Source organism: Hemitrygon akajei, chromosome 8, assembly GCF_048418815.1.
Source record: "Hemitrygon akajei chromosome 8, sHemAka1.3, whole genome shotgun sequence".
In the NCBI taxonomy this organism is placed as follows: domain Eukaryota; kingdom Metazoa; phylum Chordata; class Chondrichthyes; order Myliobatiformes; family Dasyatidae; genus Hemitrygon; species Hemitrygon akajei.
The window spans coordinates 43,606,100-43,623,882 of NC_133131.1; the positions used below are offsets into that span (position 1 = coordinate 43,606,100).

At 44.1% G+C, this 17,783-nt stretch overlaps 1 protein-coding gene across 1 annotated transcript in view; it reads right to left on the bottom strand.

Annotated features, from left to right (window-relative positions):
* The window catches only part of rasa4 (RAS p21 protein activator 4), a 264,778-nt gene that overhangs the window by 185,663 nt on the left and 61,332 nt on the right, over positions 1–17,783 (bottom strand). Inside the window, exon 5 of the mRNA XM_073053736.1 lies at positions 852–981. Coding sequence (XP_072909837.1) covers positions 852–981 — 130 coding nt within the window. The remainder of the gene's footprint in view (positions 1–851; positions 982–17,783) is intronic.

Genomic DNA, 17,783 nt, shown 5'->3' on the forward strand with positions numbered 1-17,783 from the left:
AGCAGAGGCAGGCTCAGAGACCTAACTAACCTATTTCGGCTCCTATTTCCTTTGTATGTATATCTCTTTCTATCAAAAATTGTTTCTTGGAAATTTCACTTAGCATGAAATTCATACTGTTGAAATTCCTGGAATGTTTGCATGGAAAAGTTAAAATCACAGGCCAGATATGGTTATTTCATAGGTCTGTAAGAAACCACACTTGTATGGTACAACTGTGTATTGTGAACTTTTCAAGGAATTTGGAGGGTTGATCCAAGCCTCCACAATGCAGCTGGCACACAAATAACACTGCTCCAGATTAACATCACCTTCACTTCCCCTCTGACTAAAGCAGAGAATACAATCCAGCCAATGGACCAGGAAACTTATGTAGGAACACTTTCAACTGACGTGAAAGCTCAGTCTTGCACACACACAAACACAGAAATCCACAACAAAACTCATTCACACTCACATAAACACCACATAGTCCCACAGACATGAGAATTATGCTAAACTCCAACACACACTACATGCACAATACACAGAGGAGACATATTACTAACAAAGCAACACACTTAATCACACACAATATTCAAATATGCATACAAAATAGAAACAACCTGTACACAGAGACACTCCCAATTTCTATCACCGCAAACTATCAGCGCTCTTATCACAAGGCTGCCAGCTTCCTTCTGCGCTTCAAAGCTGTTACACACCCGTACTTAACCTTGTCCAGCTGGAGCTCTGCTTACAGGCAATGTCTCTCAGAGATGATTGTAAATTGATTTCCTATTGCATCAAAGTTCAATGAGTTATCCCGCAGACATTTCCTGGATTTCTCCTGCTCTTCCCCCCACACCTACCTTGCTTCAAACACGTGACAACGCAGCCTTGGGCTTGAGCCGTTACTGCAAATCTCAATCCGAAGATGGATCTCCCCCTGGACCTCCTCATCTGGATCAATTTCACTTAGGGACATCCAACTGTCCACACCTAGAGACGAGAGAGAGCTCCTTTAGTGGGAATACAGCAGACACCAAGCTTACAGAAGCAGGCACAGGATGTTAAACACCAATATGAGAGATTCTGAAGACGCTGGAGACCAGAGCAACACACACAAGAGTGCTGGAGGAACTCAGCAGGCTGGGCAGCATCTATGGAGAGGAATACACATAGAACATTTTGGACCAAAACCCTTCATCAGGGCTCACAGCCTGAAACGTTGACTTTATTCCTCTCCATAGGACCTGCTGAGTTCCCCCGATATTTTGTGTGTGTTGCATGGGATGTTTAACAGCTTGATTAGGTATGGCTGATTTGTCCCTTAATCCCCCTCACGTATCCACATTGGTCCCATACTCTCCCACTCCCTGGGTACACTGGAATGGGAGGAGTTACACCCTTTGCAACTTGAAAATCAGAGGAGTTTGTAAGGTGAGGGGGAAGTGGGGAGGCTACTATTAGCCTCTGTACTACAGCTGGCCACGGACTCTGTGGATGTGACGCTAACAAAAGGCACCACATTCTGCTCTAAGTGTATATAGATATTGCTGTGCTGGTAATGAATGGTCCTGAACTCATGGTGTGACTCCCATTGCAGGCTTCTCGGTGCCCTTGAACTGATACAGAAGTGGCTTCACATAGTGACTGATGCACCATCAATAACTCTAGGAGACTGGAAGTGAACGACAGGCTTTTAACAACAGCGAAAAGGGAGCACGACATCTCGAAGACTGAGGGAGGAGCAGTGCCCCAATCGCCTTTATACGGGGGTCTGTGGGAGGAGCCACAGGAGCCACAGGAGCAGTCAGCAGAGGGGTGTGTCCAGACAGGTATACATAGTTTACCACAGTGACATCCAGCTTCAAGTGGCCCGATCCTCTCACAGAACTGAGATCTGTGGGCATGCACTAAAACAGTTAACCCTTGATGTTGAAATCATGATAACAGGGGACAGTTCTTCTAACACCCCGAGATCACTGACTAGGTGGCATGCTTCTGCCTGGAGTGCAACGCCTGGCAAATCCCAGGTGCAGACACAGAGCCAAGCCCTCCCTCAGCATGAGTGGTCAGCTGCACTGAAAGGACAGCTTTGACAGCCGGTGAGGCCCTGCCTTCAGGCTCAGCATCTTGAGAGGTCAATTTCCTTGTAAAATCACACGATCTGTTAAGATATTATTTTAAGAATGCAGAAAAAAAAGTTTTTAAAAATGCAAAAGAAAGTTTAAACTGAAAAATATTGAGAAGTTGAAAGCCCTAAGAGCAATTGACAGCATAGAAACTGCCGGAGAATCAGAGCGTTATGCAGAGTTCTTTGGCCCACTCATATATGGTGACCAAAGTGCCAACCTGAGCTGCTCCCCCAGCCTGCGTTTGACCATAACCTTCTAAACCTTTCTTATCCAAATATCTTTTAAAAGACATAATTGTACTCACCCCTACCACTTCCTCTGGCAGCTTATTCCATATACCACCACCTCAGAAAAGCCTGCTCCTTCAGACCATCTTTAAATCCTTTCCCTCACACATTAAACCTATGTCCTTGAGCTTTTGACTTGCTTACTGTGAGAAAAACACAGTACCATCTACTTTTAAATGAAATTAAAAGCACTAGTTACCTCCCTCCACAAGCTGATGACACACTTCATTTCAATTGGGCTGCTGTCCTTCAGCTGGCAATCAACTTGCTGCCCAAATCACCCTCCAGTTAACAAAACACAAAATGCTGGAGGAGCTCAGCAGGTCAGGCAAAATCTATGAAAGTGAATAAACAGTCAATGTTTTGGGCTGAGACCCTTCTTCAGGACTGAGACGTGGTGGTGGGAAGGACGATTGCAAGAAGGTAATAGGTGAAGACAGGTGGGCAGCAAAGGTTAAGGCTGGAAAGGAAAGAATTTGATAGGAGAGGAGAGTGGACTATAGGAGAAAGGGGAGGAGGAGGGGACCCAGGGGGAGGTGATAGGCAGCTGAGAAGAGGCCAGAGTGGGAAATAGAAGAAGAAGGGAGGGAAGGGATTTTTTTTAACTGGAAGGAGAAATCAATGTTCATGCCATGGGGTTGCAGGCTGCCCAGATGGTATATAAGGTGTTGCTCCTCCACCCTGAGGGTGGCCTCAACTTGGCACAGAAGGAAGCCACGGACCAACATGTTGGAACGGGAATGGGAATTGGGATGAAAATGTTAGGCCGCCGGGAAGTTCCGCTTTTGGCGGATGGAGAGGAGGCGCCTGACGAAACTGTCCTCCAATTTACCACAAGTCTCACCAACGTGGAGGAGGCTGCATTGGGAGCATCGGAATCACTGACAACCCCAGCAGATCTGCAGTGAAGTGCTGCCTCTGTTGCTTGTGATATATACACTCAAGTGACATGGACAAAGATTTAAATGGGCTGGTTAGTAAGTCTGCAGATGACTGTTTGCACTTGGACGGGTACGTGGAGAGAAGGGGCTGAATGGGACTCGCTGGGTGGGTACCATCGTTAGCATAGACCGGTTGGGCCAAAGAGCCTAAATCCTTGCTCTATTGCTCTCTATGACCATGACACAAAGTTGGTAGAGATGTAGATAGTGAAGAAGGTTGTGAAAGGATACAGCAAGATGAAAATCTGATGGAGACAGGAGCACAGAAAAGCCAGGAGTTTAATCCAGATACATTTGAGGCATTGCAATTGCAAAGATCAAATGCAACGGGTCCGGTAAGTGACAGGACCCTAAGGAGCATTGGGGCATCTTGGGATATAAATTCATAGCTCGACGAAAGTAGCAACATGAGTGGACAGGGTAGTAAAGTAGGCAAATGGCATGCTTGCCTTCGTCAGTGAAGGCAGCAAGTTTAAAAGTGGGGAAGGCACATTATAGCTGTATAAATGTTTGAGAGGCAGTAGGCAGCTTCTATGGAGGAAAATGGACGGTCAAGATTCTGCATAACAACTGGAAAGCGGGGAGATGGCTGGTATATAAAAAAAGATGGAGCAAGAGCTGAGAATAACTAGCAAATGGCTTTAGCTTAAATGGGAATCTTGGTTAGTATTCCGCCGATGGTTCCATGCTTTGTGACTGTGGTGTTGGGAGATGGCCATTCACAGCAGATTACCCAGTCTTAGATTATGTTAGGTTGCAGTGGACAGTGTGTGAGGTGTCAGTTCCCCTATTACAACGGTCACTACACCTCAGAACTGTGAAGACCATGAAAGGCTTGACTAAATGCAGACCTTTTCTTCCAGGTTAAATCATCTCGACAAGTCATTTTCATTGCATTTGTCAATACAAGGTGAATAGAGAGACTCGTACAAGTGCTCAATTATCCTACATTGCTATTATGAAATAAGGTGGCAAATGCTAGATTTCAGTACTGCCTCCAAGAACTGAGATCCTCTCAAAAATAAATATAATGATCAGTGACAAAACACATGACTAGTTCAGAATGAGGAGAGGGCAGGGAATGTGGATGAGGGAAGAGATGGGCACAAGGAAGGATTCAGCTGATAGTCTGCACCTATCTTCATGACACGTGACCCAGTCATTTGAAATAATCAAGATAAGTACTGCCAGTGATTTCATACAAAATGAACACAATTGATCAAACAACTTTGAATTGAATGAGCACAATAGAATTGAAGTATTCTCCATCATTATAACAACTGCTCGTTATACAATCATCCCATGTGAGAAATTATCTATATCCACAATGATTACTGACTGCAACTCCACTCAGCATCTGATGATGGTTTAAAAAGTGAGTGTATCCATAGGAACTGCGGTTCAAAGTAGTCCCTTGTCTCACTAGAGAGGCACTGATTTTGCACAATGAAGCAATAACTAAGTTGTTGTTTTCTGTCCTCAGGATAGACTGCTTTTAGTGCTTCATAGTTAGCCCCGAGAACTGTTGCGTCTCCTGAAGTAATTGCTTCACACCTGGCTGACTCACTGGCCCATCTCGGAGGTTTCAGACTCGAACTACACGGTGTTGATCAGAGAAACGTACAGCTCGGATCAGATAAAGGCGGACCATCCTTTTACAACATTGATGAGCCATTTGGGTTTTTGCATTCCTGCCCTGCATTAGAGTAATTCATCAAGTGCAGACTAAGCACCAGATCACAAACTGGTAAACCTACCTGACTGTCAGAAATCACATCTCAAGAAACTGGTCTTTGTTAGGCTGAGCAACAAGAGATACAGTTCCCAAGAGTAAGCTTGCAAGGAAGGCCAACTCTAGCTCCTTACCTACTCAATGATGCAAAGCAAATACACTGAGGCTCTGAGGGGGAGAGCTGGACAACTGGGGAACAACAGAACTGGAGCTAACGAACATCTTCAGAAGGATGAATGTGGAAGTGAGGGACTGATTGAATAAATTAACATCTGCAGAGACAAATAGAACACCAAAGGAGGAAGTGGTTGGTGAAAGAAGTGCAGATGAAGCAACATGGATATTACTTTTTGCCATGGTCCAGTACATAGACGATAGCTCAGCAGCTTTGAAAGGCCCAAGCAGTCATTTCCCATAGTTTTGACTTTAACGTTGATTTATGGCGAAGTTCTTTGCTGTGGCTTGTTAACTCAAAAACCACGTAAAACATATTTTGAGGCATTTAAAAAAAATATCTTCTGTATCTAGATACTCTAGATTACTTTTTAAATTGTTTTAGTTTAGTTTTTGTTTTACAGGTTCTGAAAATTTCTGCATGTATTTAATAGGTCATGTCCAAGCTCATTGTCACGGGCATTTCCTACCCAGGTATAAATGCCACAGAACTTGAGCTTTCTGCAGGAGCGCAGTACATTACAAACGTCAACAAAATTCAAGGTCTGTTGCACTCTGTATTTTTCCTCCCTACATGATAGACCGAAAGGAAGGCCAAGGGTTAACCTCCTACCACCCTGTCCAACTTGGTGCAGGAAGCATTCAATTGTAATTACAGATCAACCAATATCGCAAAAGCCGATAAGAGATAGGAACAGAATTAATCCATTCAGCCTGTCGAGTCTGCTCCATCATTTCATCATGGCTGATCCATTTTCCCTCCCAACCCATTCTCCTGCCTTCTCCCCATAACTTTTCACGCCCTGACTAACCTATCAACCTCTGCCTTAAATACACCCAATGACCTGGCCTCGACAGCAGCCAGTGGCAACAAATTCCATTGATTCACCACCCTCTGGCTAAAGAAATTCCTCTTCATCTCAGTTCTAAATGGATATCCCTCTATTCTGAGGCTGTGCCCTCTGGTCCTAGACTCCCACACAAGAGGAAACATCCTCTTCACATCCACTCTATCTAACCCTTTCAACATTTGCAAGGTTTCAATGAGTTCCCCTCTTAATATTCAAAATTCCAGTGAGAACAGGCCAATTGTCAACAAACGCTCCTCATTTAATAGCCCTTTCATTGCTGGAGAAATATTTCATATCCAAGCTTATTGTCATGGGCAATTCTTGTGAACATCTTCTGAACACTCTCCAATGTCAGCACATCCTTTCTTAGACAAGAATCCCAAAACTGCTCACATTACTCCAAGTGAGGCCTCACCAGCCACATCTTTACATCCGTGCTATTCCCCTCGAAATGAATGCTAACATCGCATTTGCCTTCCTCACTACTGACTCAACCTGCAAGTTAACTGTTAGGGAATCCTGCACAAGAACTCCCGAGTCCCTTTGTACTTTGGATTTCTGAATTTTCTGTCCACTTAGAAAATAGTCTACTCATTTGTTTCTTCTTCCAAAGTGCATGATCATACACTTCTTGACTCTGTATTCCATCTCCCACTTCCTTGCCCATTCTCCTAATCTGTCTAAATCCTTCAGCAGCCTCCTTGCACCAACACTAATTGCCCCTCAGTCTATCTTTGTGTCATCTGCAAACCTGGCCACAAAGCCACCAATTCCATCAATCATATCATTGACATATAATGTAAAGAGAAGTGATCCCAACACAGACCCCTGCAGAACACTACTAGTCACCGGCAGCCAAACAGAAAAGGCTCCCTTTATTCACACTTTCAATCAGCCAACCCCCTGGCCATGCTAGTATCTTTCCTGTAATACCATGGGTTCTTAACTTGTTTAGCAGCCTCATATGCAGCACCTTGTCAAAGGCCTTCTTATGTACTATTTACTTATTATTATTTTCTTCTATATCATGTACTGCATTGAACTGCTGCTGCTAGGTTAACAAATTTCACGACACATGCCAATGATAATAACCTGACTCTGATTCTGATTCTGAAAATCCAAGTAAACAACATTCATTGACCCTCCTTTGTCTATCCTGCCTGTTACTTTCGCTAAGAATTCCAATAGATTTGTCAAGCAAGATTTCCCCTTAAGGAAACTATGTTGAAAGAGCAACAGATTAACCAACCATTACAATATAATTGCTGTGTTTTCTACATCAGAGCAGTGATTATATTTCAAAATAAGCCACCGGTTGCAAAATGCATCAGAACATCTTGGTTAATTAAGGAACTTCTCAGTTAGCCTGTTGTGTCCAGTCTGAAATATCACTATGGCTTCATTTGATCTGTGCAACTTTGCCTTTTAAATCAGGACTTCAAGCCTTTATTTGTATGCAGGGCTGCTTCCCTAATCCAACACAACCAGGAAAGTACTCACCTCAGGGTAAGGGCAGCCAACACTTGTCTAAATGGGCAACTGGCTAGCTAGTTTGTCACACTTCCTTTTTTGAGATCAGTATGGGGTTAGCCTAGCTACTCAGCTGGTGAAACTGAACCTAAGCCTGAGCCAGTGGTGATGCTCAGACTCATGTTACCATGCTATTCTCATGACGCAGATCCCGCGTGACCGGAAAAATTGATGACCTGGTTAACTCTAATAGAGGCCACAGATATCTGAGTCTCCTAGTTGTTGCGTGAAGCTGCAATGCATTGAGAATCTATAAACGTTACTGCAGAAGAGCTTAAAAAAAAACAGACTTTCATTTATATACACCTCCGTTCTCTTTGGATGTAACAAATTGCTTCGGAGTCAATATTGTTATTGCTATTGCTCTGATGATGAAAAAGCAGAAGTTCGTTTACTGAAAAATAACACACAGCAATGCAAAAATGAACAGGTTGTTGTTTTATAGAGCTGGTATTGACGGATAAATACTCTCCAGCTCAGTGGGAGAATGGTGATGCTTTCCATCAATGCCGGTACTGTGTTTCTCAACAATCTGTTCCGCAGCCTTAAATGGGAGCCACAATTTCAGGGAAACATTTCCAGGAGACAACTCATGTCTCAAAGCTTGCTTAACACATTTCTACGACCCTTTAGAAAAAAAACAGATCCTTTGAATGCATCCAAGAACAATAGTTCTAAACTGGAATAATTATCACTAGAATTTTCCTCGTGTTTGATAATTATCACTAATCTATTTTGCAAGAATTGTAGATTATTCACGTGAAATAGAACAATTTACTGTGCAGGTGAAAAGAAAGAAAATTACTATTCTGAAGATATATCTCCTCCGTGGCTATGAGCTTCACAAATAGTATCATTCCGAGCTAACTCCAGACAACCTGATCAATATTATATCAGCATAGATTAGGGATAGGAACGAGAAGCACCTCGTCTACGATATCAAAGGTTGGAGGCCTGGAACTTGAGTGTCAATAGCATTTGGTGAATTGGGGCTGAGGGTGTGAAAAGGGCTGACAGTTTGGAGTCTGGATTTTGGAAGGGGACAAGAAGTTGGCAGATGGGGTTTGAGGTGAATTAGCAGATCGATGTCTGGTGCGTAAACTCAACCTGAGGTCAAAATAAAATGTTGGATTGATACATAGGATGAAGAGTGACTGTACATGCAGCACTGGGGTCATCAGTCGAAGCTTAGAATGCGTTGTGATTTTTGAGGAGCAAAAGGGGCCTTCAGAACAAGCAGAGGCGAGCGGAAAGTTTGCAGATTTTGGTCTAGGAGCTGGGAGCAATGGATGTTCACATGGAGGGGGAAATGTTAGGAGCGTGATGAGTTCTCTGAAGGAGTATGGCCAGTTAAATTAAAGGGGACTTAACTGCATCAGTAACAGGCTCGGATGTGCTTAGCAAGGCTCTCTTTCAATCATGCTGCTACAGATTACGTAGCAAAAGGAAATGTTCCATAACCCTCTGTGTGCCCAACAAGGACACAAAGCATAGACAAATGACTTCTAGTCATACCTCTGTCATGTGTTGCAGGAGTAATGATGTCCTCTGATGCAGGTAACTGGCACAGCATGGAAGGCTATCGAGTCTGCAAAATGAGTTAGTGTAGAGGGGTACCTGATAGTCAATTGATACTTGGGGTGGCATGGTAGCATAGTGGTTAGCACAACAATTTACAGTACAGGCATCCCTGGTTCAATTCCCACCACTGTGGGAGTTTGTACGTTCTCTCCGTGACCGTGTGTGTTTCCTCCGGGTGCTCCGGTTTCCTCCCACCGTTCAAAGACATATCAGTTGGTAGGTTAATTGGTCATTGTAAATTGTCCCATGATTATCCTGGGATTAAATCAGGGGGATTGGTGGCTGGCGTGGCTCGAAGGGCCAGAAAGACCTATTCCGCACAGTATCTCAATAAGTATTAAATTTAAAAAAACAGGCAGCAAAGGAGAAACTTTTTCAAACTGTTCACCTGAAACCAACATTAATAAACCCTTTCTGCTTGAGATCTGTTTAATTCACCAGTTGGTGCATTTGCAGGTAGTGAAGGGGTATATTTCTCAATTTTGTTCCTTGTTTCTCGGTGTTATTTCTAAATATTCTTATCACTTTTTTTTCAAGATGACACCCAACTGTGGTCTCTGTTGAGGACAAAAAGGGGACTTAGGGATTAGGGACAGGGATGTGGAGGAGTTAGAGGTCAACTCTGTGGTCCGCAATTGAAGGCCAGTGACAGGGACGGGTGACGAAGACATCTGCATCTGAGGCTTCCCTCCTCGGTTGATGGCCAGCGATGTGGGCATCACTGCTCCACTCCACACTCGATGGCCAGTGGTGTGGGCATTGCTACCCTGCTTCATGGCCAGTGATATGGGTGTGGTATGAAGGACATCTAGAGTTTACGTCACCGCTCAGCGTATGAAAGCCAGTTTCGTTGATGGGTGACGAAAGACATCTGTGGATGTTGGGCCGTTCCGAGTTCCTGGGATCGAATGTCCATGCGAGCAAGAGGAACAGGTGTGGGTCAGTCAGCGTGCCTGGAATTCGGAGTTCCATCATCGTTTTGTCTAGGGGTTGGTGCTGAGGATCAGAAACCGATGATCTATCAGAAATTCGGAAGTCAAAGCCGAACGGCTGGAGATTGGAGGCCTGTCCATGTGTGTGGATGCGGAAAGGAAAGCGGCTTGTTTTGCTATGGTTGTTTTGTTTCTTGTTCTGCTGAACGTGGGGGGCATGTTATGTTGACGCTGGGATGTGTGGCGACACTTGCGGATTGCCCCCAGTGTGTTGGTTCATAACGCAAACAGTACATCTCACCGTAGGCTTCGGTGTGCACGGGATAAGTAAATCTGAATCTGAGTCAGGGTGGAAATACTGGGCCGAAGGGCCGATTTGTACATCGTATGATGATGACTCTATTTAAGGGAGAAGCCAAAGATAAAGTCAAGGAGAACATTGGTCTTTTAAAACCATCTAACAACTTAAGTTTGACAGGGATACAATGAACAGCCAACGTAGTGAGAGGGAGACCTGCTAACAATTGAGACTTCAACACTGGATGTTGACATGGGAAAAAGGGGGTGGGTGTGGAATATCAGCCCACTGTTGAAGCAGCAGGTGTACGCTGGATGTCCAAGTTGGGGAAGAGTCCCCTGTGGGTTGTTGAAACCCTGTGATCTAGGTTGGGGGTGGGTTCCAAAAGAGGATCAGGATCCCGAAGTCGTTTCTCTGAGGTATGTTACCGGGTGAGGAATTTGTGATGTAGAATGGCAAAGGGTACAGTGATGCAGGGCAGGCTTTGGTAAATCAGTTTGGAGCCTAGGCCAGAAATAAGGTTATATACCGTAGGTCAGAACGGTGATTGTCTCAGGCTCAATACTAGGAGAAAGGACGAGATGAGGAGCAGCATTTGGCTCAGGTTTGTAGCCAGTACCAGGAATATAATTACGGGGCAGGGTCAGAGTTAGCCTTATGAACAAATGGACTCTTCTCTGTGGTAGAAGCAAATTGTCCTCAGTTCCGAGTAATTCCCAAAGAACACGAACAGGAGAATGTATATAGTTGAATCACAACTAAACTTGTCAACCAAACATGTACTCCGCATCACAGTAGCATAGCGGTTAGCACAACACTATTACAGCTCGGGCTGTTAGGACTTGGGTGTTCAAATCCAGGGCTATCTGTAAGGAGTTAGTACGTTATCCCCATGACCACATGGGTTTCCTCCGGGTGTTCCGGTTTTCTCCCAGAGTCTGAAGACATATCGGTTGGTAGGTTAATTGGTCATTGTAAATTGTCCTGTAATTTGGCTGGTGGTAAATCGGTGGGATGCTGGACAGTGCGACTCACTGGGCCGGAAAGGCCTGTTCCGCGATGCACCTTCAGATAAAATAAATAAATAAACTTGAACTTGAGTAATATTATACCCAGAATCAGAATTTGGAGCAGTGTTGAGTCCAAGGTCAGGATCAAAGATAGGGTCAGATTTTAGGGGAAGTCCTAGGGCAGCAAAGTTCTGAAACAAGATATTGTAGGAAGACAAGATGGTAGAATCAAGCACAAGTGAATGGATCTCCCAGGCCATTGTGATAATGGTCCTGCTACGCTGAGCACATTGTTGTCCGAGCCACTGACTTGCGATGATTGCAATAAATCCGAGTAGTTTTGGAGTAATATATCTTACATCATCAATTCCATAACTCTCTGCTTATTCCCATGGAAACAGTAAACCAGTAGACTCAATTACAATTAAATATTTACATTTCACAATGCAGCAAAGGAAATCTCTTATCTTTTATAAACTAAAATATGAAGCAAGCTACTTTTGGAAATGGGAAGAAGGGAGGGAGGCTGCATGAACTGCCAGTAGCATTGGTGGAGAGTGAAGGAACTGCATCAATTGAAATAGCAGATCAGTAGGAGGCTATTCAGCCCCAGAGGCTATTCTGATGTTCTGTTCAATCATTTCCCATCTGCGTACCTCATCTCCATTTGCTTTACTGATGTCATGGCTAATATTAACTCTGTCAGAATTTCTGATGTCCCAAGATCCATAGCCTTTTGGGAAAAGTAACAGATTTCCACCAACTTCTGCTTGACTTCACTCCTTAATATTGAGCTCCAAACTTAAGGAATTTCACTGCAAGGCAGCCTAGAGGTGTTTGTTTGGGGACTGCTTCTTGGAAAGGGGTGACCTTTCTCAACTTGGTCTCGTGTGAGATGTGTGCAATGTGGAAGGCAATCCAATTCTTAGGCAGGTCCAGGCAAGAGGGAGCTGGAGGTGGTGAGTGTCCGGATGAGGTCCAAGTGGAGCAATTTGATGATGTTTTCTGGCAAGAGGGTTAGTTTTTAGGGAGTTGTGTGATCAGTCAGTGGAGAATAGGGTTAGGCCGAGATTATGGCCCCGGTAGGGGATGGGGTTGGGAAGAAGAACTGTGGACCCACCTGTGCAGTGTTAGTCTGGGATTTGGAAATCAAAATAACTGCAAGTATTAGAGATCTGAAATTAAAACCAAACCAACCTGGAAACATTCAATAGTTTGTAGAGAGGTTCATGTTTCAAGTCAAAGCCCTTTTGTCAGAATTGACGAAGTTCTGATGAAGGGTCCTCAGCCTGAAGCATTAATGATTTCTCTCTCCACAGATACTGAGTGTTTCCAGTAGTTTTGTTTCCTTTGTTAGACCGGGACTAGTTGAGGAAGGTAGAAGTACTGTGTAGAACTGCAGGGAGCAGCCTGTAACAAGTTGCCACAAGTTGTCACCCATGCACTTGAGACTGGCCCCTGCAGAGTGCCCCATGGATTGTGCGAAACATTTCAATGTGAATGAAAAGTCCAAGGGGTTGAGTGCGGAGCCGAGCTTCACCTCACTGGACACCATTATGCCCGGGTCCTTGATGTGTCATTCAAAAGATGCACAGAGGAACAGGGATCTAAAGTCAAGGTTGTCAGAATCCACAGTGTAAGTCCTAGATGTTCTTTCATGTTTTTTTTCAATAAAAATTAGACCATTCAGAGCACTGGAACATGATATTGTTACCTAATTTCCCAGTGCTGATTCAGACAGATTAGGAACAGATTTTGAAATATGAATGGGAATAGCTGGTATCTTGGTCAGCATAGAGAAGATGGGCTGAAGAGCCTGCTCCGTGCTGTATAACACTATGACTCTTTGACTCTGTTAACTCCATTTCTCTCTTCACAGGTGCTCCTAACCTGTTGAGTATTTTCAGGATTCTCTGGTTTGATTCCATTGATGCATTTGACGCAGTGAAATACTTCATGGGTGTATTATTATGCAAAACGAGGCACTTCAGCTGTGATTAGGATGGGTGACTAAAACTTCAGTTTTTCAGAAGCATTGTAAGAGAGCTGGAGAGGGGAGGAGGTTTGGGAAAGTGCAGGGAGCGAATTCCAGAGTTAGAGATGGTGTCAGTCAGCACAGAAACAAACCCCTGTGCCTACCATCAAGCACACACTTATGCTAATCTTACTCACCTACCCCATTTATTCTACCACTTTCCTCACTTTAGGGGCAACTTACTGCAGCCAATTGCATGCCACTGGGGTGTGGAGGAAGTCAGGGCACCTGGGTGAAACCCGTACAGTCACAGGCGGACTGTGTAAACTCATGTGTATGACATCAGAGGGCAGAGTGAACCCTGGTTACTGTGAAACGGCACCTCCACATGCGGTACCACTAATGATACTGTCCTCACTGAGGGGTCAGTAGTGGGCATTAACATCTCAGAGGATCTATCCTGGGCTCAATGTATTGATGCAATCTTGAAGACGGCACACCAGCAGCTCTCCTTTGTTAAGAGTTTGAGGAGATTTGGAATGTCTCCAAAGATTCTAGCACATACCTATAGGTGTAAGGTGGAGAGCATTCTAACTGGTCGAGGCGCTGCCTGGTATGGAAGCTTCGATGCACATACCATTGAGGGGACCTTCAAATGGCTATGCCTCAAGAAGGTGATATCCATCATTAAGGATCCTCACCATCCGGGACATGCCCACTTCTCAACACTACCATCCGGAAAGAAGTTCAGAAACCTAAAGATGCACACTCAATGTCTTAGGAACAGATTCTACCCTTCTGCCATTAGATTTCTGCATGGTCCCCTGGACCCATAAATACTCCATCACTTTCAAAATATTCATTTACTTGTTTTTTAGCAACTTAAGGTAATTTTTATGTCTTGCACTGTATTGATGCTATAAAACAACAAATTTCATAATTTCATGACACAAACACAAGACATTCTGCAGATGCTGGCAATCCCGACTCTCTCTCTCTCTCTCTCTCACACACACACACACACACACACACACACACACACACACACACACACACACACACACACACACACACACACACACACACACACACACACACACACACATACACACACACACACACACCACACCCCCCCCCCCCCCCTGAAGGAATTCAGCGGGTCAGGCAGCATCTATGGAAAGGAACAAAGGAGTTGACATTGTGGGCTGAGATCTTCCTCAGGACTGGAAAGGAAGGGGGAAGAAGCCAGAATAAGAAGGTGGGGGGGGGGGGGAAGGAGTACAAGCTGGAAGGTGATAGATGAAACCAGGTGAGGGGGAGGCATATGGGTGGGGGAGGGAGGATAAAGTGAGAAACTGGGAAGTGATAGATGGAAAAAATTCTGAAGAAGAATGAATCTGATAGGAGAGGAGAGTTCACTATGGGAGAAAGGGAAGGAGAAGGGGCACTAGAGGATGGTGATAGGCAGGTGAGGAGACGAGGTAAGGAGGGGGTGGAGCCAGAATGGGGAATGAAAGAAGAGAGAAGGGGGAGTGGGGGAGAAAGTACCCTAAGGTAGAAAAATCAATGTTTATGGCATCAGATTGGACACTATCCAGATGGAATATGAGGTGTTGCTCCTCCAACCTAAGAGTAGCTTCATCATGACCGTAGAGAAGACCATGGCTGATGTATCAGAATGGGAATAGGGAATGGAGTTAAGATGGCTGGCCACCAGGAAATCCTGCTTGTTGCAGATGGAGCAAAGGTGTTTGACAAAGCAGTCCCCCAACCGACATGTTGGGTTTCACCAATGCAGAGGAGGCCACACCATAACATACCATGACATGTGTCAGTGATCAGAAACCTGATGTTGATTCTGACACTGTGGTTAAATTCAGGGAAAGGAGAGGCCAAATTGGGAAAGCTCCAAAATCACGGATAGCTGAATGAAGCAATAGAGGTATGGAGGTGAATGGTCAGAGGCTGATTTAGAAATGTGTTCAAGCATTGAGTAATCAAGGCATTGCAGAGCAGGAACTAATGCAGGTTAGTGAGCCCAGGGATTATCAGAGAAGGAACTCTGACAGCAGACTCTAGCTTCACTGAAAGGTGGAAAAATAAAGCCCTGGCCATGAGATTGAAAATCTACAGATTTCAAGGTCATCGACAAGGGTTTAACCAGGGGATGAGTATAAGGCAGTTGTGGTTTCTTTAGAACAAATAATACCTGAAATTTGTGGCAATTATTGCAAGCATGGGATGGCAGGGTAGTGTAATAGTTAGCATAATGCTTTACACCGCCATTAACACTGCTCCTGTCCATGACTTCTCTTGGGTATTGAAATCAAACACGTATCCACCATTTCCTCTGGCAGCTCGATCCACACTTGCACCACCCCTGATTGAAGGAGTTTGCTCTCAGCTTTTGCTTAAATATTTCACCTTTCACCCTTAACCTATGACCTCTAGTTCTAGTCTGATCCAACCTCGGCAGAAAAGGCCTGCTTGCATTTGCCCTATACCATTTTTAGGAGCCATGTATCTGTTTTCCAACTGCTTTGTATTCTGGGTTGTGCATTTATTACAGTAAGTACAGTAGTCACATTTTGGGGGTGTGGTAAAAGTGAAAAGAATAAGTTATGTATTCTTGCTTATTTCGTAGAAGGTTGGGACCACTGAAAAGTGCTTAACTTACACTTGGGGACATGTAAATTTCATTGCTTCAAGATTGTATGTTTTCTAATTGCTAATGGAGGATGGAATAAAAGGTTTGACATTTGGAGCAGCATTACTGGAGCTGGGGACATATCAAACAAGTTTGACAAATCCTCAGGATCACATGCAGCGGCAATTGTTTTGGTATTGCTGCTACACTCCTTATAATTTTGTATACCTCTATCAAATCTTCCCGCATTCTCCTACGCTCCAGGGAATAAAGCCCTAACCTTTCCCTTCAACTCTGGTCCTCAAGTTCCAGCAATATCCTTATAATCTTTTCTGTACTCTTTCATTTATTGATATTTTTCCTGTAGGTAGGTCACCTGACCAGTACGTAATACTTCAAATTTTGTCTCACCAACGTCTTATACAAATTCAATATAACCTCCCAACTCCTGTACTTAATATGAATGCCAGAAACTCTTTTTACCACCCTATCTCCCCGTGAGGTCACTTTGAAAGAACTATAGATCTGTTCTCCCAGATCCCTCTGTTCTACCACACTTCTCAGTGCCCTGCCTTTCACTGGGTAAGTCCTAGTATGGTGTGTCCTCCCAAAGTGCAACACCTCACGTACATCTGTATTAAATTCCATCTGCTATTTTTTTGTCTTAGTTTCCTAGTTGGTCCAGATCCCTCTACAAACTCTGACAGCCATTGTCTTGGCATCTTCATTGATAATGTGAAATGATATTTGTTTGTTTGTGTTTGTGTGTTGGTGTCACAGCAACAACCTTCCACTCAACGTCAGTAAGACCATAGAATTGATTGTGAACGTCAGGAAGGGTAAGATGAGGGAACACAGACCAGTCCTCATAGAGGGGTCAGAAGTGGAAGGAGTGAGCAATTTCAGTTTCCTGGGTGTCAACATCTCTGAAGATCTACTGTATCCTGGGTCCAACATATTGATGCAGCTACAAAGAAGGCAGAACAGTGGCTATACTTTATTAGGAGCTTGAGGAGACTTGGTATGTCACCAGAGACCTGCAAATTTCTGCAGATGTACCATGGAGAGCATTCTAACCGGCTGCATCATCGTCTGGTATTGAGTTGGGGGGGAGGGGGAGGGGGTTGGTGGCTACTGCACAGGATCAAAAGAAGCTGCAGAGAGTTATGAACTCAGTCAGCTCCATCATGGGCACTACCCTCTGTAGCACTAAGGACATCTTAAAGGAGCGATGCTTCAAAAAAGCTGCATCCATCACTAAGGACCCCCAAAACCCAGGACATGCCCTCTTCTCGTTGCTTCCGTCAGGGAGGAGGTACAGGAGCCTGAAGAGACACACTCAATGATTCAGGAACAACTTCTTCCCCTCAGTCATCAGATTTCTGAATGGGCATTGAACCCATGAACGGTACCTCACTACTTCTGTTTTGCACTACTTATATAATTTAATTATTATATATTTACTGTAATTCACAGTTATTAGTATGTATCACAAAGAACTGCTGCCGGATAATAATAAATTTCACTACATATGCAGCTGGTATTAAAATGGATTCTGATTCTGATACAGTTCTTCAAACAAACATCATGTTCTGCTTATAGTAACTCAAGGAATTCTCTTTCTGTTGCACAGAAAAGTACACCTATAAGATAAGAACCTGGTTTTATATAGCACAACATTAGGATATCTCAGAGAGAAAATAAA